General features: G+C 30.2%; 2 protein-coding genes across 3 annotated transcripts; one reads left to right on the top strand and one right to left on the bottom strand.

Annotated features, from left to right (window-relative positions):
- Positions 1 to 4,169: 4,169 nt before the first annotated feature.
- Positions 4,170 to 10,843, top strand: LOC115880453 (endocuticle structural glycoprotein SgAbd-2-like). Of its 2 annotated transcripts, none has more exons than XM_030897660.1 (3): positions 4,170 to 4,215; positions 6,866 to 7,055; positions 10,644 to 10,843. In XM_030897660.1, the coding sequence occupies exons 1-3, from the start codon at positions 4,201 to 4,203 to the stop codon at positions 10,745 to 10,747; spliced, it is 309 nt and encodes a 102-aa protein (XP_030753520.1). In that variant the 5' UTR covers positions 4,170 to 4,200; the 3' UTR covers positions 10,748 to 10,843. The 2 variants fall into 2 exon arrangements, with proteins under 2 accessions (XP_030753520.1, XP_030753519.1); XM_030897659.1 differs by lacking the exon at positions 4,170 to 4,215 and adding an exon at positions 6,588 to 6,677.
- A 113-nt stretch (positions 10,844 to 10,956) lies between these two features.
- On the bottom strand, positions 10,957 to 16,953 carry LOC115880478 (odorant receptor 94a-like). The gene is made up of 5 exons (XM_030897684.1): positions 16,310 to 16,953; positions 14,059 to 14,158; positions 13,645 to 13,749; positions 13,431 to 13,586; positions 10,957 to 11,016 (listed from the first exon to the last, which is right to left on the bottom strand). Exons 1-5 carry the CDS (start codon positions 16,951 to 16,953, stop codon positions 10,957 to 10,959), a joined length of 1,065 nt encoding a protein of 354 aa, XP_030753544.1.
- Between the last annotated feature and the right edge of the window lie 2,606 nt (positions 16,954 to 19,559).

A 19,559-nucleotide genomic window follows, 5' to 3' on the forward strand; every position in this document is an offset into this window, starting at 1 on the left:
TAGATAAAACTGTACTATAAAATTGGGTGTGTGTGCGACAGGCTGTAATACAGGTTAAAGTGCGCAGACTGGCCTGCACAGTCTGCCTGTGTTTAATAATAAAAATAAAAATAAATAACTGTGCGTTTGTGGGGGCTCTAAAAATGTTCTTAAATTAGTACAAATATTTTAGGGGTGGTATATTTCGACCCCAGAAACACGTCTATAAGGTTTCTTTCACGATTCTTTTTTAAATTTGGTATTTCTCGAAAAAAAAATGGATTTTTTAAATTTTTAATTAAAAAATATAATATCTTAATATTATGGCAACATCGGTAGTAGATTATGTTTACAAAAAAGAAAACCCAAAAAAAAAAACAGTGGTTCTCAAAATATGGGCATAAAATACATATTTTTTTATTTTTAGTAAGTAAAATAACTCGGCTTATTTTGGGGTTATTTGAAAAACGATAAAAAGAAAACAAGTGTTTCTTTTATCGAGATCTACCAGCCCTGAAAATATTTGTACTTATTTAAGACTCTCTAAGAGATGTATATTAATTATATTTATTCTAAATTGGAAGCGAATTGTAAACTACATTAGGAATGTGTGTTCATATCCACGATAGCTCACTGTCTCATTGCATATAATTTGTTGTAAAAAATGTTTCCTCCTTCAAGAATATCCGATATAGCCTTTTCAGTGTAATTATTCTTATGGATAAGCCAGTTGAATTTTACGATTGAGACTGTGAAAATAATTCGTCATAAGTGAGATTGACTGTGTGGTCCTCCGAAGAACGTCGGGTCGTAGGTTCTTAAAGATAGGTAGCTGATAGAGTTGATGTTTGGCAAAGTGGTCTGTCACAAAAATGTAATTGCTATCTCCAGAATAATTCACTGAATAATAGACCTAGGAGCTGCCGAAGACGTATTACCAATCAACGGTATAATCGCTATATCCATCTATCCAACGAATCCCAAGGATGGCAATTCAAGCTCTCTAAAAAGATATGAGACATTCTTTTAAACGGTGAATACTTGCGACAGATTCAGTGTGTCGTCGACCAATAACTGCAATCTAATTCAATTGCAGTCTAATTCTTTTTTACCACAGTCAAATTTTATACAAAAAATATCACCCAATTTTGAAAATTGATTCATTTGACTGGTGAATTTTCCACTAGAGTATAATCATTACATTTAATATCTTTTTTTTTAACTTTTAGAGTTTGCAAGAACTGGAGAACAGCCACCAGAAGGATTCATGGCACCAAAAGCGTGGCAAATCATTTCAGATTACTATCAGTCCTTGGAATTGAAGTCGTAATGAATTAAAGCTTTATTTCCTTGTTGTTATCTACCATTATGTTTTAATATAACGTAAAAATCATTTATATTTACAATAAATATTAATATAATTTCCCCAAAAAAAATATTATAAAAATTCAAATTTGTATTCTTTGCAAAATTGTAAATTACAATTGTAATGTCACTTTAATTGTAAAATTCAATAATTAATGTATATTTGTTTATTATGTTTTTACGATGTTGAGCTAATTTTTAGTGTTTAATTAATTAAAATAAATATTTGATTTTAAAAAATATATATTATTAAATTCTACTGTATATAATATTTTTTATAAATAAAAGTATAAAATGTTTTGTTTACATTGTTCTATGTTTTACCATCTTTCTATGTGAAGTCGCCCAGATAAGATCTCGGCTATACAGGGTGTCCTAATATTTATTTGTATGTTGTAATTTCGGTCAGATAATATATCACTGACCGTTGAGGTGTAAACTAATCTAAAATCTAAGTCCTAAAACTACTGTAAGAGTCAGTTATTTTTCAAATAACATTTTAAACAATAATTAAATAATAATTCAGTAAAAAACCTAAGAACAAGACAAATTCGTGTATTTACGCTGCCTGGTGACCCTTTAGGGTCGTTTACGGCGGGAGATTCCCAGAGCTTTATAGTATCTCGATGACTCTAACTCCCGAAGGAACTGTCCTCTCTCATTTCCAAAGCAACTGTATCCTGTGTTAGTCGAAGGTGTTCTTGTGTTGAAATAAGAAGTCAAATTTATTTCAATTTTTTAATTTATATTCGTATTCTTTTAAAACTGTATATTGTTTATTGTCTTGAACTATTTTATTTGCAGAGCTTTACGTATTTTAAAAGTATTTAATTAATAAACTCATTTGAATAAAAGCAAAAGATAATCAAAGTAACAATCAGTCTTGAACTGATGGAAGAAGGTGATATGTACCTAATATTTAAAGGCTACTCTTTTACTTACCAGAGATGTAAGTAAAGCATAAGATATACAGCACTGTCGCGCGTACACGTCCCTTCAGTGTCTCGGCCTTTTAGTACGATTTTAGGTCTATAGCTCATTATCTTGTAACAGAGACCTCGCTCGTTGACTTCCCTTGGTCTCATTGCGCGTTCCTGGTAATTAGCGCTGGTGGTAGAAGATTAGTATCTATGATTAGTACGTCGCGCGTTGACCTCGTATGTTGATCATCCCTTCGTACGGTGTGCACACAAAATTACTTCACCCTAGCTATAGTATATCCATTGCCTCTGATTTTGTCTCTGCGTTTATGTATATTTGTATGTGTGTATATTTTTATATGCATATTCATATGTATGTATTATATTATAGTTTATATTTTCTACTTTCTAGGAATTATCTATTCTTGTATGGTTCTTTTGTTTCATTTATCAGATAATGTTTGGACTAACGAACAAACCTATCTCGAAACTAAACTAATTAACATGAATAGTGTCCATTAAATATTATAAGCTTTATTAATGTAAAATTGGTTGCTAAGAGGTATTGTTTTTCTGCTTGTTTACAGACGTAGTGTCATCCAGCCACCTCGACATCTAGGTCTCCCACACTTAATTTAGTTTAGTTGTTTTTCTATTATTTGTAAGTACTTTCCTTTTATATATGTATATTTTGTTCTTTTAGTTTAATTTTTTTATTTCCTAATTTTCACGCCCTTAAACCAAAATTTGATCTACACTACTGAGCTTTTCTACTAAGAGGCATTTACTTGTGAAAAAGTTGGACACAGTTAACCCTGAAGTTGTCCACTCAGTTGCCTATTATAAGTGGTTGCCATATCGTGTAGATTTCCGCACAAATGTTACTAAAGATCTTATTATTGTTTTATGAATGATTGCCTAGACAAACTTCTTTAATATTATTTTGAATGATCGATTACCCGAGAAAAGAATAGGAGAATAACCTACAAAAAGAAATGAGATCCCATCAAAAACATAGAATGTAAAAAATGCCAAGTCTCGTAACAATTTTTCCACTATAAAAAATTGTGAGCTCTAACGTAAAACCAAGTCAGTTTATTTCATATAGTTTCGCTTTAAGCACCTATCCAATAATTTTGTTACAAATTGTTAGTATCAATACTAGACATCTTAATGTCTCTAATAATTATAATGACTTGGCAATTGCACCTACACCATAATTAAAAAGAAAGAATAACCTACCATTTCGATTACTAAGTAAATCTAAACAGTGCCCTTAAGAATAGAGTTTTTTAATTGGCATAGAATATCATATCGTCCAATTGCCAAGTCATTATAATTATTACAGAAATAAAGATGTCTAAAATATTGTAAAGAAACTGTTGAATAGGTGCTTAAAAAAAACTAAATAAAACCAACTGACTTGGTTTTACATGAGATCTAACAACTTTTTATAGCGGAAGAATTGTATTGCGAGACTTGGCATTCTTCATTTTTTACATTTCTTACATGATGTTTTTGATGGGACTGTATTTTTATGATACTTCTTTACTCTTCTCTTCATAAAGAAGAAGATTTTAAAACAAAGTAATCTATTGCTTAATTCAAAACAAAATTTCTCAATATGCTGACATTTACGCAAAATCACTATTTATCTATTCTTTTGCCATTAGTAGTATATTGTATAATTTTATCATAATATTTAGTTCTAATATCACATTACACAAAAAGGCAACCTTAATGACAAGGTTCTAAACAGTGTTAAAAATATTGAATATATTTTTTATAAATCATACAAACCATTCACAAAATTATTTCAAAACATCGTACTATAGTAATGGACCACTTAGAATAAATTATATAAGATAAGTTTTTTGATGGTTACATCTTTCAGTAGTGCGTGAACTTTTACCTGCTGTGCCATCTCTAAAGCACGATGAAAGTCTTTATGGTATGTATTTATGTCTAGATATTTTATAAATAATTTATATATTTTGTTATAATTTGATAGTTATTTCTCTAAAATAAACACGTTTTTGTTCAATGCTATTATGAAGGATTTATTTTAATTTAGAAGTACCTATGTACGATAATTTTAATTATTTAATTTATAATAATTTGTGATATCTATGGTAAATGTCAATGAAACAAGTTAAAGTCATTGAAAATTAAAAGCAAATTTCTATGATAATTTCTGTATTTTGTATGTAATAACCAATAAATACTTATTTTGGGACTTGAGAATACCGGGTGTTTTTCAAAAGTGGCTCAAAAACGAGATTTGGTATGTTAATACATGACTATAAGTCAGGATTGATTGACGTATTCAATTAGTTTCGGGCACTTCCTCTTTCACCTTCCTATTTCAAATTACTACAAATTTTAATTTTTAACAGTACCTTCGATATTTCTTTACTTTATTTGATAGAAAATGATATATCATATGTCAACTTGTGATATTATTGTTTAAAAAACTAGTATTTTAAATTGCAATCTAGAATGACATAACATCTGGTAAATGATAAAACCCCTAATTTTTCATCAAGGAGCCTTCTAAAAATTGATTTGATCGTCTAATGTTTTTCTTATCTTTTCCTGGTCGGTAAAAAGATGCCCAAATCGTATTTTTAATCATAATATAACTTATTTTTTTTTAAATGGCACGAGGGTGGCTTATTAGCATATTTGGAAAAAGCTTTTTTATGAATAATTTGATATCACATACGGGTTTTCAGAGTCAAATTGTCGTTGCCTTTATTGTCGTGGCACTTTAGTTTGAAATTCAAAATTGGCTTTTTAAGCGAGAATGCCAGAAGTTGCCATTTTATTTAGAATTTCCGGTGAAACAGGAAGTGACCAAAAACAATTGAACACCAAATCTCGTTTTTTATAAAAAAAAGGGTAAAGTAGTGAGACAATTTTCGAAAACACCTGGTAGGTATATTAAAAATTTTAATTTTATACTATAACAAGAAATGAAGGATCCTTGCAAATAATTCATTTACATCCAGTATAGTTAATAGAGTTTTATCTTCAAACATTAATTTAACATAAATATTATGCATTATGAAAATAAACGAGGATCAGACTAAATGCATTTTGTCCATTTTTTAAGATTTGCAACTAAAGATAACATTGCAAACTACATATACAGATTACAGTTGCAACCTTTGGTGTTACACAGCAAAATAAAACACTAAATTACCACAATACACCAAAACACTTAGACGCGCGTTGCCCTAACCATGTTAGCATCAACAGCAGATGATTAGAAAACTGATTGATGATTTTAATCAGCAGATAATAAAAATTATTTTAATCATCACACAGAGTTACAATATGGCGCCAGAAACAACGTTTTAAATACATTTTATCCCAACTGAATTAAATGGTGAAAAGTCCTTAGACTTTCTATGTGCTGTAGGTTAATTGCCAGTAGACAAACAAACAGAAGTATGCGTTCTTGTGTGCTGTGAACATACTGCGGTTTGTTTGTCATCGCCAGATGGAGATTTTGATTTTTTTTGTACTACACAAACTCACAACTTCTCTATTTTTTGAATAATACTACTTAAAATAATGAAATTGTTCATGTTTTGTCATGGCAACTATGATTTTATAGGGTAATTGTAATAAAAATATGGGTAAAAATAGAAAAAATTGGAATAAATCGCAAACTATTAAAAACAGGTATATGACATACTTAATAAAAGTTGAAGAGTTTTGTAAAATCTATCAGAAAAAATAATAATATATAGGGTGTCCCATTTAAAAAATGAGATTTTTTAATTTTAAGTAGTTGAAATTCATAAATATATATTGAACACCTTGTATCATTTAATTAAAATATCTTTATATATATATTTTTTTTCATCTCTATAAAACTCTCCTACCAAATTTTGGTACTCGAACTTCAGCAACAATGGCACCACTGACAATTTTTTATCACACTCAAATTTAACATTTGTTTAAACAAATTGAAATATTACAAAAACTATTAATTTTACGTATATAACATTATCTATAAAAAAGTTATGGAATTTTACGCAGAATCTAAAAATAAAATAAAAAATAGTGTGTTGCATTTAAAAAAACATATGTTATATCCGCCACACTTTTTTAGAGCACCTTGTATACTCTATAATAATTTTAAAATGTGTATCTTAACCTTCCCTACAACTTTTATATTTAATTTTTTTCTGTAAACCTCGAAACAAATGAGATAATGGACTTTACTCTATCGTTGACTCACCCTCTACAGCGCTTTCAGATGGACCGTCCGTCGTGTTTTTTCAAGATAGTCGTCGGACGGAGCATACGCGACTATGTGAAATTGAATCATATATACTCATGGCACTTGCTCGAAGGCGAGGACGCTCCATCGCGGACGGTCCGCTCCATCTGAAAGCGCTGGTATGTGTACTATTTTTATAATTTTTTATCAATTTTTCAAGTATGTTAGTTTTTCGGTAAGTTTCTTGCAAAAAACGTTGCAGTTTTTCTCTGTTTGCCAAAATTCAAAAAAATGGATAAAATGCATCTAGAAAGTCTGCTCCTCAAACGTATTTATTGATAATTTACTTTTCAAATGCATTTTTCAGATAACTTTATTTTTCTGTGCACTTTCCTATACAATGTGCCGGCCTTTGGATGAATCTAGAGCCGCAATAACCAGACAGTATTTTGATATCAATCCAGACGGATCATATGTATACGCTTTTCAAACGGAAAATCAAATATTCGCTGAGGAACAAGGGTATTTGAAGGAAGGAAAATATCAAGTTAAAGAAGGTAATATGTATTAACATTTTTTTTTAAATATTTTGTATAAATTTGCTTTTACTTTTATATTTAGTATTTTTATTACATACAATAATCTAAAAATTACTATTATTCAACAATATATTTAAAATCTTTTTTATACAGGGCATCCCCATATTCCGTGAAGATAGAGCTACTACGCACTTTTGGAATAAAAATAAGTTCATTGGATGCAATTTACCTCTATACAAAAGTGCTTCCTTTACCCGTAATTAGAGGGCATCAAACTTTTTAAAAAATAAACACATTTTTTCAGTTAGGTATTTTAAAGACCTTCATTCCGGTTTGAATGAGATTTTAGGTGTCTATGTTTTGCTAAGTCTCTGTTTTGCTTTAACATTTGAGTTTCACAAAAATCAAGAAAAAGTACGTGGTGAAAACCAACTCCACAGACGACTGATGTTTTTTTTCGTAAAATGGTCCTTCTAGCATTTACTATATATTTTGTCTCTTGTAAGAAAACGCCGCAGCACATACTGTTTAAGGGAAAAATATTTTTTCAAAGCTGACAAAAATCGGTTTTCTCACATCGAGCTATGGAGGTGTATAAAATATATTATGCCCTAATAATCTAGTTGTCAAAAATATGGAATTTATGTTTGTATCACAAATGATATTTGACAATAAGCTTCATAAAAAGCTTAACAACATAAATATTACATTTTAAATTAATTAGCGTTCAGGTTTATATATGACTGATGCCCTCTATAAAGATAAATTATGTGCAATTAACTTATTTTGATTATAAAAAACACGTATTTGTTCTATTTTTACGGAATATGGGAATTCCCTGTATATTTTGTAGGTTTGCTGGTCGTTTTTTTCCAAGAGACGAGAAGTGTAGTAAATACTAGTGCGACCATTTTACGAAAAGAAAATCTGTCATCGGTGGAGTGGGAAAATATTTATAATTTATATTTTTATACTAAAACTTATGTAGGGGTGAGGGTAGTTTTCACCCTCCCGTACTTTTTCTTGATATTTATAAAAGTCAAATGTTAAAGCACTTAGCAAAACATAGACACCCAAAATCTCATTCAAATCCGAATAACGAACGGCTCTTAAAATATCTGAAAAAATGTGTTTATCTTTTTAAAGTTTGATGCACTCTAGCAGACAAACGAAGTACTTTTGTATAGAAATAAATTGTGTCTAATGAACCTATTTTGTTTTCAAAAATACGAAGTAGATTTATGTCCACGGAATATTGGGACACCCTGTATGTATAATAGCAGCAAAATAGTTACATAAAGTAAGGTCTGGACTTACTAATTAAATAAGCGAGAAAGTGATGATACTTATTAGATAACTGATAAACAAACAAACAAGTGACATTATATCCCCTTCGATATTTTAAAAGTACGCTCATGTAATAGCTAGAGGCATAGAAATGAAAGTGATTATATTTTGATTATGTATTAAATTCGATTGTTATATGCAGGTGAATGTGTCAAAATTGATTTATATATTATTGAAGATGCGCTTACACGAGTCAAGTCACTGGAATCCATTTCCTATTAATATAATATGACAGTCTTACACTGTAAAAAAATAAGTGAAATTTCACTCAGATTTCACTTAATACTTTCTCAATTTCTGTCCACACCCGATTGAGTGAAATTTCCACTCTACAGAACTGAGTGAATCTTCAATTCTCAGAGTGAAAACACTGAGTGTTTTCACTCAATCGAGATTAGACGAAAGACTCCTTTCTTACTCATTATGGTTCACCTTGAGTAGGATTTTGATCGATTTTGATAATTTATTCACTTTGAATGAGTGAACTCACTAACTGTTGAGTTCAAGAACTTTTTATTGAGTGACTTTTACTTAAATTTGTGTTACACTTAACTGATTAGTACTCATATCTGAGTATTAATTTCACTCAGTATTGAGAAATATATTTTAAATGATTTTTTTAAAAACTATATGTAAGCTAAATAATTGTTATTTTATAGCAGGTGTGCCTTTCAAAGGTAAGTTTCAGTTTAGGACATGGTCTCGAACATGTCCATTTCCTAAAATTCACTTTTGGGAGGCATCTGTTCACTTGTAATAAAATATCAAGTTAGCTTACATATAGCTTTAAAAAAAACAATTTAGAATATTTCGTTTTTTTTTAACAAACCAAAATTAAATTAATTTAAAAAAAAATATTTGTCATTTTTATTTGACAAAAACAAATAAAACAAAACACACTATAACACTATTATTATAATATCAAAAACATTTTAAAAAGTTTTCAACTCTTTTTGGAAAAAATACAGGAACTTTTTAAGCTAGACGTCTAGAAAAGTTGCATTACATCGCAAAAATCCGCTTTATTAAGAGCATTCGTCAGCTCGGCTACCAACATTCTCGAATATGTATTTCTAATTTCTAAACTAACTTTTAATAACGAAAATCCAGACATTTTTCCTCCTGATATAATTAAAAAAACTTTACTCTGCCAAATGTTCCAGTTCCCAGTTCCAGATTGAGGAAAAGTACATAAACTCACCGGCAAAAAAAACCGGCCACTAAAAACTAGACGCAATTTCAAAGTTGGATTTCTCGCGAACCACTCATTAGATTTTGATGATTTTTCTTTTAAATTGTAAATTAATTCCTTTTTAACGGATGCTACGTCAGAATTTTTTATTCCGAATTTATTTTGAGCATATACAGGGCACAACAATAAGACGAAGTTTTTTGCCCGAACTTTGTAACACCCTGTAGGGTGTAGCTGCGGTAGTAGCTATTGCTAAATTAAATCACAATGTAGCCTCAACCTTTGTGAACATTTTATTTTTTTAATCACCACATTATCTCTTTTTGTATTGGAGATATGCTGTTTTAAAACGAACGTCTCGGAAAAATTCAGAATTCATCTCGGAAAAGGCAGAGAGTTTTATGTGTAAATAATCAAGGCGGCATAGGCGAAAACGGTTTTATGAGTATTTGCAATATGAGAAAAACGGTTGTCAAATTAAAAAATGCCATTATCTGTAACGGATGTTGCTCGTATTGTGGCTTTAATTGGGGATGGCCGAATTCCACGTTATGTCTCCAATACCATGGGTACATTTCGAACAACAGTCCAGGATGTCTGGAATCGGTTTAAAGATTAAATTGGTTTGCATCCACTCTTAATTTTTTTCGTAATCTCTAAAATTTCCTAATTGTAGACTGTAGCTTAAGTAGACATTAAATTATTAGCGGCATAATAGAAGTTATTGTTCGATCTACGGCTAATCCATCTTCCGTTATGTTTAGTTTTTTACGCAGTAAGCTTTCTGTCAATTATATTGCCAACATTTTAGCAGTTTGAAGTACGGCCTTACGCACTGTCGCTATTTTGAATCAACTAGGAGAAGTTTTTTAATATGAAACACTAGGAATATGCTTTCAAGTCAGTTGAATTCCTTTGACATAATCATTTCACTTGACTTGTAAAAACACGTTCTTAGAACTATTAGAACTATTTACTACTTATTACTATTTGAAAAGATATGACAAATACAAATTTTATATTGCCATTGTTACATTTTTTATTCAATAATAAATAATTAATTTTAGGCCAATATCAGTATACAGCACCCGATGGACAAATAATCAGACTGGTGTATACTGCTGATGAGAATGGATTTCATCCACAAGGAGCACATCTTCCAGTAGGATAGCATACTAAACAATCTCTCCAATGAAATTAAAATGTGATATTAGATATGTATATTGTTCACCTCATTTCCATCAAAAAGACATTAAAAATAAAACTACAAAACACATATTTATGCAAAGCATAGGCAATCTATTCATATTAATTTAAGCCATACTTTAATTCAATATAATAATTTTATCATTATACGCTATTTATAATGTTTTTTATTTATTATTTCTCACTATATACTTGTTGAAGTAATGCAAAATATGAGTATGAAGATCGTAAAATCTAAAAGAAACATGAATTATTTTTAATACCAAAAATAATATTATCAAAGTATTAAGTTAAACACCACTGTCACTAAAAAAATGCACTCAAATAAAATACCACCCTTATATTTGTCTCTGTAGATTATAAACTGGTATTTAAAAAAATCAATGTGTGGATTTTTTTAGATCTAGGTATTTACTTTTAAGGAAAGTAGTTTATAAAGAAAATGAAGTTTCAAATTATCCAGAAAACTATTATGACTTTATTCCGTTTAAAACTAGGTGGTTAACCAGCTAAGAAATGGTTCCTTAAAAATATCGTTAAAATTCGGAACAACTTAATAATAAAGTAGAACTGTCAAATATTGTGTTTTTTAATTACAATATTCTTATAGAATTTTTATTTTATGCTTGATTTATCTTTTCAATGGAGGTTGTTGAAAAATACTTCACAAATGAGCTTTTATGACTATTTGACAAATGAGCAAATGTCATTTTTGCTCTAGTTAATTTGGGGAAAATAATGACAGATATATTTCAGAAATCGTGTTCCGTAATAACGAAAATATAGGCAAAACATAAAAAAGGGTACCGAAAACCATTAACGAAATTTAACCTATATACCATAGACAAACAAATAAAAAGAGACTGACAAATCTCATGGTAAAGAGTGGGATCGCGTTCCCGTAGCGCAACTCAGAATAACAATTTTGAAACCAATTAGCAGGACCATGATGGGACGTACGTCTTTATTGTTATCTTTCTTTATTGTGTGCTTGATATGAAAAAGAAAGAGATAGGTATAAAACGTATCGTAAGACATTGCCGCACATTCTGGGTGGAGGAAAATTTAAATTAGCCATTATTATGATATAATGATATATAATATGATAAATTTTTATAATATAATAACAAAAAATAACAGTGTTTATTCAACCCACTTCCGAATTTTAAATGCAGAAGAACTGACTGATGCAGGAAACGATCGGCCAATTTTTAGGGCATTAAAAATCTCATTTTCGAAAAAACTGCCTAATTTAATAACAAAACTGCCTAATAACATAACAAGACTTTACGAGAATCATGATCCTGAACCATTTTCAAGTCCAGTTTTAATCCTAAAACAAAAGTAAAATAGGTATATTAAGTTTCTGGTTGCTATAAACCAGCTATAAACTACCTACCCAAAAAATTAAAAAAAAATTAATTGTATTAATTTGTTATGTTAAGAGAGGTTCGAAATATTTTTGACACTACTACTTCTACTTTTTTCTTAATTAGATGATAAATATAACTACTTACTGGGTCCGGTGAACTATCCTGACACACGATTTTTACAAGTTTCTTTTTTTTTATCAAAAAGTAAGCATTTTTAGTAGCAGTTTTAAATAAAAATAAATGGAGATTATGCACAGAATTTTAAAATATTTTAATTTAATTTTAGTACTTTTTGATACGTATTTGACGTTATGGAGAATTTTAACACTTGATTTAACATGGCAGCGACAAAAGGAAAAGCAATGTTGCCAGTTCCACTGAATTTTCTTTTTCTGTTTTTTATTTTTATTTTGAAAAAAATAGCTATTTTTAATAATAAAAATGTGTTGGTAATGTGTGAATGGGAAAACTAAAAAAACAACAACAACAGAGTGAAACAAGAGAGTCTTAAGGGTGTTTTGGTTGCTTTTGTTTCACTCTTGTTTAAACCAAAATATCAATCAAACAGATAAAAAGGAAAAAAAACAGCAAAACCAACCCAAACCAACCCGACCAAGCCCTAACCAACCCATACAAAACCAACCAATACCAAACCAACTCAACCCGAGCCAAACACAAACCAAAGAAATGAAAACACGCTTACATCGTGTTTTCTTTGTTTTGGTGCCTTACAGCTTACAGCGTGTTTTCATTGCTAGAGCTATAACTATAGCAATTGTCTCGCCGGCGCGGCGGTAATTTAGCCAATGTGCCAAAAAATAGATAATACTGGCTCCTGCAGCAAATAAAATAACAAATAGTATAACCTAAAATTATAAGTAACAAAATATAAATACCTATATGGAACAAAGGAATTTGTTCCCTATCCATATTCATAAGTCAATAAAATGGAAAGTTTAGAAAAAAAGGTAAATCACCAAAAGAAAAATTAACAAACATGACGAATTGTCATGATGTTGTCATCTTGGTTGTCATGATGACGAAAACGAAAGACGATTGTTCTAATTTCTATTTAGAAATTACGTTTTAATATGGCTGCTTCTTTCTCTCTTTTTATATTAGAATGAGATAGTGGTCCCAATAGACGCAATGCTCAGATCAACATAAATAGAACGAAATTTTGCGTTCTGAGTTGCGCTACGGGAACGTTGTCCCTCCCTTTGCCATTTAATTTGCCAGTCTCTTTTTATTTGTTTGTCTATGCTATATACCCACTGAAGTTAAAGTTGTCATTGTCATTGGAAACATTTTAGCTGCAGTTAAAGTAACAGGTCGTTTAGCTCTTTCCATAAAGACAATCATCATTTTTCTAGTATCAATATCTGTTTCATACCATTGAGACATATAGCAAGCTCTACCCACATTTTCACTCTACAATATACTTAATGTTAATGAAAAAATTAAATATTTAATGTCAATGAATTATTACCAAAGCACGCATGTTATGTCCAACCCAACAGTAAAGAGCAACTTGTGTTATCATATTTACCAAATAAATTAAACAAATTCCAAATTCACCACTTCCAAAAGGGACCTAAAATATAAATTATGCAGTCTGGTAAATTACCATTTAGAGAATATTTTTATCTAAAATCTGATAACATTCCTGTATTTATAAGATTAATATAATACCATCAAAATATATAACGATATAATGTGGTATCACAGGTAGTATATAAGATAATATCCCTAGTAACTCTCGTCTAGATAAATAGCATTTCAACTTGGCTTGGAAATGACGATCGATGATATTTTTTACATTAAACTTTTATAATAATAATAATGAGAATGGTCTTTATTCCTGGCCAACTATTACGCAATTTTTCTTCGACTATACACATACTGAAGCTAATCCAAATGCACTAAAACAAATCACTGTGGCACTAGCAGTTAGTTGGGCAAACGATATGTAACGGTAAAACTTTTCAATTTCCTCTATAAACCTAATATTAATACATTAATTATTATACAAAATCGATGGACAATAACATACAAAAGGAAACAACATATCATCTAAAACATAAAACGTAAAGCATGCTAAGTCTCGTAACGGCAGTTCTTCTACTACCAAAAGTTGTGAGATCTCATGCAAAACTACGTCAATTATTTTAATTTGTAGTATTTTGATAAAACACGCAGATGTTTAAATTTAATGAGAGTAATTTTATCTATAGATATGTTTCGGTTTGTTATGTCTTTTTCAAGAGTTACTTAAAACCAACCGTCTAACAGTGTAAAAAAAAGATTTGCTATGAGCGGGGTTGGGTTTAAGGAGTTTACAACAGGGGCACTAAAAGATGTGTTTAACAATTCTTGTTGATCGTTTAAACCCACCCCATAGCAAATAATTTTCTTTACACTGTAGTTTAAGACGGTTAGGTTTATGATGCTCTTGAAAGAGACCTAACAAACTGCAACATATATGTAGAAGTAAAATTAGTCTCATTAAACATCTAAAAACGTGTTCTATTGAAAAGCTAATATTTTAACGATGTTTTCAAAGAATCAACCACAGATCCAGTAGTGCCGATAATTATTTCTCTTCTACTTGTTTTAGTAAAAAGGGCCCTACCCGTAACGATATCTGAGAGATTTGAACTGTACAGTCCTTCGATTCAATCCAAATCTCAACGTGTAGTGACAATTTCGATAAAGATCTCATCGAAAAGATAAGATCTGCGATCTTTGAACATGCTGAATTAACTTAACTGCACATACCACATATTTGGCAGGAACTGTACTAGATTATAGACTGACGAAATTATCTTTCATAAAATCTGAACATGTAGTGTCAAAGGATTGCTATCGATTTGGTTTTAACATATGAACGGTGCGATTTGGCATGCAGATCCAATCGTTACGTGTAGGGCCCCTTTTAGTGTCTCCATAGACAGGTTGTTGAATCGGTGTTTCCATAAGCACCTAATTATAAATTGACACTAATTATAGAAAGATAAGAGAAGCATAGAACATTTCCAGGCACATACATCTATTTCAAACATATTTTTTCTCGAATTTTAATCTACACTATTTAAAAATCATCTTTACTCAATATGAAAATAAATTGCATTCTTCTTAAGGCCAACTGAAAGTAAGTGCCCTTAAAAAACACAGAAGAGTACGGGCCAAGTAATAACTAGTAAGTCTAGGGCTTGAACTCGCCAAAATTATCATTGTCATTCACCAGCCGTCTTTGCCTCCTTTTTTTCGATCGTATGGTTATGGAATAGATATCAATTTATAACAAAGTTGTTGAACAGCTGCTTCCATAAACACTAACTGAAATAGCTAACTTGGTTTTATATGAAATCTTACAACTTCTGGTGGTAAAAAGAAGTAGAAGATCCGTGTTCTGAGATTTGGCATTTTTTTACATTTTATGTTTTTGGTGGGATTCTATTTTACTGATCAGATAAATAATGTCATTTGGTGCCATCCATAAATATTGTTTCAAACTTTCCTTAAAATGGACCGATAACTTAAAAGTACTAAATATTTATAAATAGATGGTTCTCTATCTTCAAAAACGTCGATCAAAACAAATTGGTACATTGATAGTTTACAGAAGTAGTACCAATTTCAATAACAGATATATTAATTTTTTTTTTGTTTCGTTTCTTTGACCTGTATACTATATATTTTTTGTTTTTACTCTTGGCTTTAGGTCGTTGGGGTTGCAAAGTACGATCGAGTCCCTGTAAGAATCTACGTTCAAGAGGCTTGAAAAAGACATATACTGTCGAAACGTCGTCATAAAATAAAAAAATAATGAACAAAATCTAGAAACATCTTTGCAACCCCAACGACCTAAAGCCAAGAGTAAAAACAAAAAATATATTAATTTTTATAATTCGCTTAGTTTCTTAGGTTTGTTTACGGATCTTCTTGGTTTAGTTGAGTAGCTACTAAGCTAGACTGCGCCAAGCAAGATCTGAAACTGTAATTATATTGTTTTTATTTGTAAACATTACTTTGAATTTGAATACAGTTAATAATAAAAATTAATACATTTTATTATTATTATAAAGTAGAACATCAATGATAAACATGATGTATCGTTTGCACATCCCTAATAAAATTCAATCATAAATTACCTTAATATCTTGTTGTGAAAAACAAGACAATTCCTGAATTCTTCAGTATAATTCTTCTTCATCTTACTGCCGATAATTTCAAATTTATTCATCAAAACTTGCAACAAACAAGAAGCCAAAGTAACGAGTCTCACATTAATTACATCAACCAGAGTATTCAAGTGAGCTGATACCAAAATAGCTATGACTTCCCCAATAAAAGTCGATATATACTTGAAATCAGAATCGATGTTGTATGGCAAATAGGCAGTTATAGGCAGGGCATACACGATTTGCTTATTCAGTAATGGAGGAACTGAGTAAAAAACTGATCCAAGCAAGCAACTCCCACGATATACCTTCCTTAGAAATGTCATTAGCTTCAAATTTTCGCTTATCTGCTTAATATCAGATGATTCTAGTTTATAAGAGTTAAATTCATGAAGCATTTGTTCTATATCTCTTAGTATATCAAAATTCAGCAAGAAAAAGATAAATTTAACTATAAATGCTGATTCTTCGATAAGTAACATTACTGCATCTATAACGTGTCTGATATCTTTTGTAGTGAATACAACTATAAGTAAGGAGAGTTCTGTTAACAGTGTTACCAAGAAGAAGAAGATTTTTCGAACATAGTAAAATGTTATGTAGCTTGTGTTCATTTTGGTGTATAATCCACTAATGTGTAGAAGTTTTCTTTCAAATTCAAGTGTTTTTCTCCAGTTAAAATTCTGAAACAGTTCAAATTAGCTAATTGCTCGTTTATAGCATTAGAATTTGTTTTTTTTTTCAGTATGGCAGTTACATGCTGTCATATATGTTTTTTGATTGTACAAAATTATTTTTAAAGATAAATAATTACCTGCATCATGTAAGAATTTGAATTTGCTGCACTAAACGAAATATAATATAATGATTTTAAACTAATTGTCTGTAGAGCAATTATAAAATAGACAGAACTAGATAAATATCTTTTGTGAATATTGAGGGCAAATTACCAAATTAACAATTCTCTATGAAGTGACACGTGCAGTTGTGTGCTTTATATTCTTTGTTGGCATTCCATTATTTGATACATTTGAATGTCATAATTGGGATAATTGGTAATATGACGTAGTTTTAATACACATTTCAATAGTCACTTAAATTTACATATACATATGCTCCTTTTTTAGTAATTTGATATATTCATAATGATATATATTGTTTTATTAGGAATAAAATTGAGACTTTTTGTGGCGAGGCTGTACGTTTTACTTTACAGACGAGGCACAAAAAGTCATTTTTACTCCGAATAGAACATGCTCTTTCTTAAAAAATGTCTATTCCTATGTGGCGGATCCATCTCTCCAAAAAAAATTCTATATGGGTATTTCGCCACTGCACTGCAAGAAAATACTACTTGTCAGAAGTTATGTTTACAGTAATACCAAATTTTCCTAACAAAGAAAAAATGCTTAACGTTTCGGAAAGTTTATCTCTTTCCGTTGTCGGAAGCAAAAAAAAATACGAAGAATAAAGAAAAAAACTATTTAAAATATTTAAATTTAACTATTCGAGAACACTTTACTTTTTTAAAACAGACACGTCTACAAGAAACCGTCGTTATTTTGATAGCCTCTAAAGGCGGCTACAGACGTTCATGCATACTTGACAAGTGTACTTGTGCAAACGTACCTGTACAAGTTCGCATTGACTCCACACAATGCAAGCGCACTTGAATAGTTTTAGTCTAGTTTTAGTAGGTAAAAATGGACGAAGAAGACGCGCTAGCTCTTGCGATGTTCGTTATTCTGCTTAAACAAAAAGAAAACCCGTCGATTTTGATGGAAAAACTGCCTTCTAAAAAGGAATATTTATTCACATACTAATATTTTAAACGAATTGAAGTTTTACCCTGCTAAATATTTGTTCTTAAACTGTTTATTTTTTTACAATCAAATCGCGGTTTGCAGTTTTATCAATTTCTTGCAATTTTTTAATTAAACTTTTACATGCAGCCTCTCTTTTGTATTTATTATGATAGTCTTTTGATTTTACTTGCCATAAACAAAGAGATTCTCTATATATACTAATGAACTCCACCAATACCTCCCGCATACTTTTTCATGTTCACTAGCCATTTTTATCTTCTGGTAACAAACAAATAAGAACCAAGCAAAAAACTACTAGAATCAACTTCAGGCTTGCGCAAGTTTGATACATACGTTCGTGCATACTTGCGCAAATCACTGGGGCATGAAGAAAATTCGTACAAGTCTATGCCACTTGAACAAGTCGAAATACTTGTACAAGTTTGTTCCTACACACGTTCAAAATTCTTATACAAGTACACTTGCACAAGTACACCCGCATGAACGTCTGTAGCCCCCTTAAGAGAAACAAAAAAGGATTTTTTAATTCAATCTAATAAAAATAAATGTATTGCTCATGCATCTGTAGATGTTAGTAATGTATGGTAATTGCTTCTTTGATTTTAAAGAACATAATATAAATAAACATACGTAAAATTTAAAAATAATCATACAGAAAGTTTGGGGTTTTTTGATTTTACCTTATTAAGTAATTGTTATCAGGTAGTAATTGTTAATTTTGAAGTTTAACTTGATATAATGTCTTGATAATGTCATTTTAACAGAACGTCAACGGTTTCTTGCAGACGCATCTGTTTTATTACAGTTAAGGGTTGGAACCTTTGGTGTTACACAGCAAAATAAAACACTAAGTCACCACAATACACCAAAACACTTTTCTTTTACACTGGATGCGCGTTTCGCTAACCATGTTAGCATCATCAGCAGATGATTATAAACTCAATCAGTTTCACAGTTTATAATCATCTGCTGATGATGCTAACATGGTTAGCGAAACGCGCGTCCAGTGTAAAAGTAAAAGTGTTTTGATGTATTGTGGTGATTTAGTGTTTTATTTTGCTGTATCTGTTTTAAAAAAGTAAAATGTTCTCGAATAGTGGAATTTAAATATTTTAAATAGTTTTTTTCTTTATTCTTTCTATTTTTTTTGCTTCCGACGACGGAAAGAGATAAACTTTCCGAAACGTTAAGCATTTTTTCTTTGTTAGACAAATTTGTATAACTGTAAACGTAACTTCTGACAAGTAGTATTTTCTTGCAGTGCAGTGGCGAAATACTCATATAGGATTTTTTTGGAGAGATGCTATTTCTTTTCAAATGCCACAAATAATTTTTTGAACAATTTCAAACGTTGTAAATAATATGTACATTCCTACAATGTAATATCATTAATA

This window comes from Sitophilus oryzae, unplaced genomic scaffold, assembly GCF_002938485.1.
Source record: "Sitophilus oryzae breed Bouriz unplaced genomic scaffold, Soryzae_2.0 scaffold_1624_pilon_pilon, whole genome shotgun sequence".
Lineage (NCBI taxonomy): Eukaryota > Metazoa > Arthropoda > Insecta > Coleoptera > Curculionidae > Sitophilus > Sitophilus oryzae.

Bases quoted from the DNA above. Each gene is read 5' to 3' on its own strand.
- LOC115880453 (XM_030897659.1), top strand. From the start codon at position 6,615: ATGGCACTTGCTCGAAGGCGAGGACGCTCCATCGCGGACGGTCCGCTC. The intron at 6,678-6,865 runs GTATGTGTACTA...TGCATTTTTCAG, and splicing joins CGCTCCATCTGAAAGCGCTG to ATAACTTTATTTTTCTGTGC. The intron at 7,056-10,643 runs GTAATATGTATT...AATTAATTTTAG, and splicing joins AAAATATCAAGTTAAAGAAG to GCCAATATCAGTATACAGCA.
- LOC115880478 (XM_030897684.1), bottom strand. From the start codon at position 16,953: ATGAACACAAGCTACATAACATTTTACTATGTTCGAAAAATCTTCTTC. The intron at 14,159-16,309 runs GTAATTTATGAT...TATTAATATTAG, and splicing joins TTTCACAACAAGATATTAAG to GTTTATAGAGGAAATTGAAA. The intron at 11,017-13,430 runs GTGGGTATATAG...TGTTTCTTTTAG, and splicing joins CAATGACAACTTTAACTTCA to ATTTTACGATCTTCATACTC.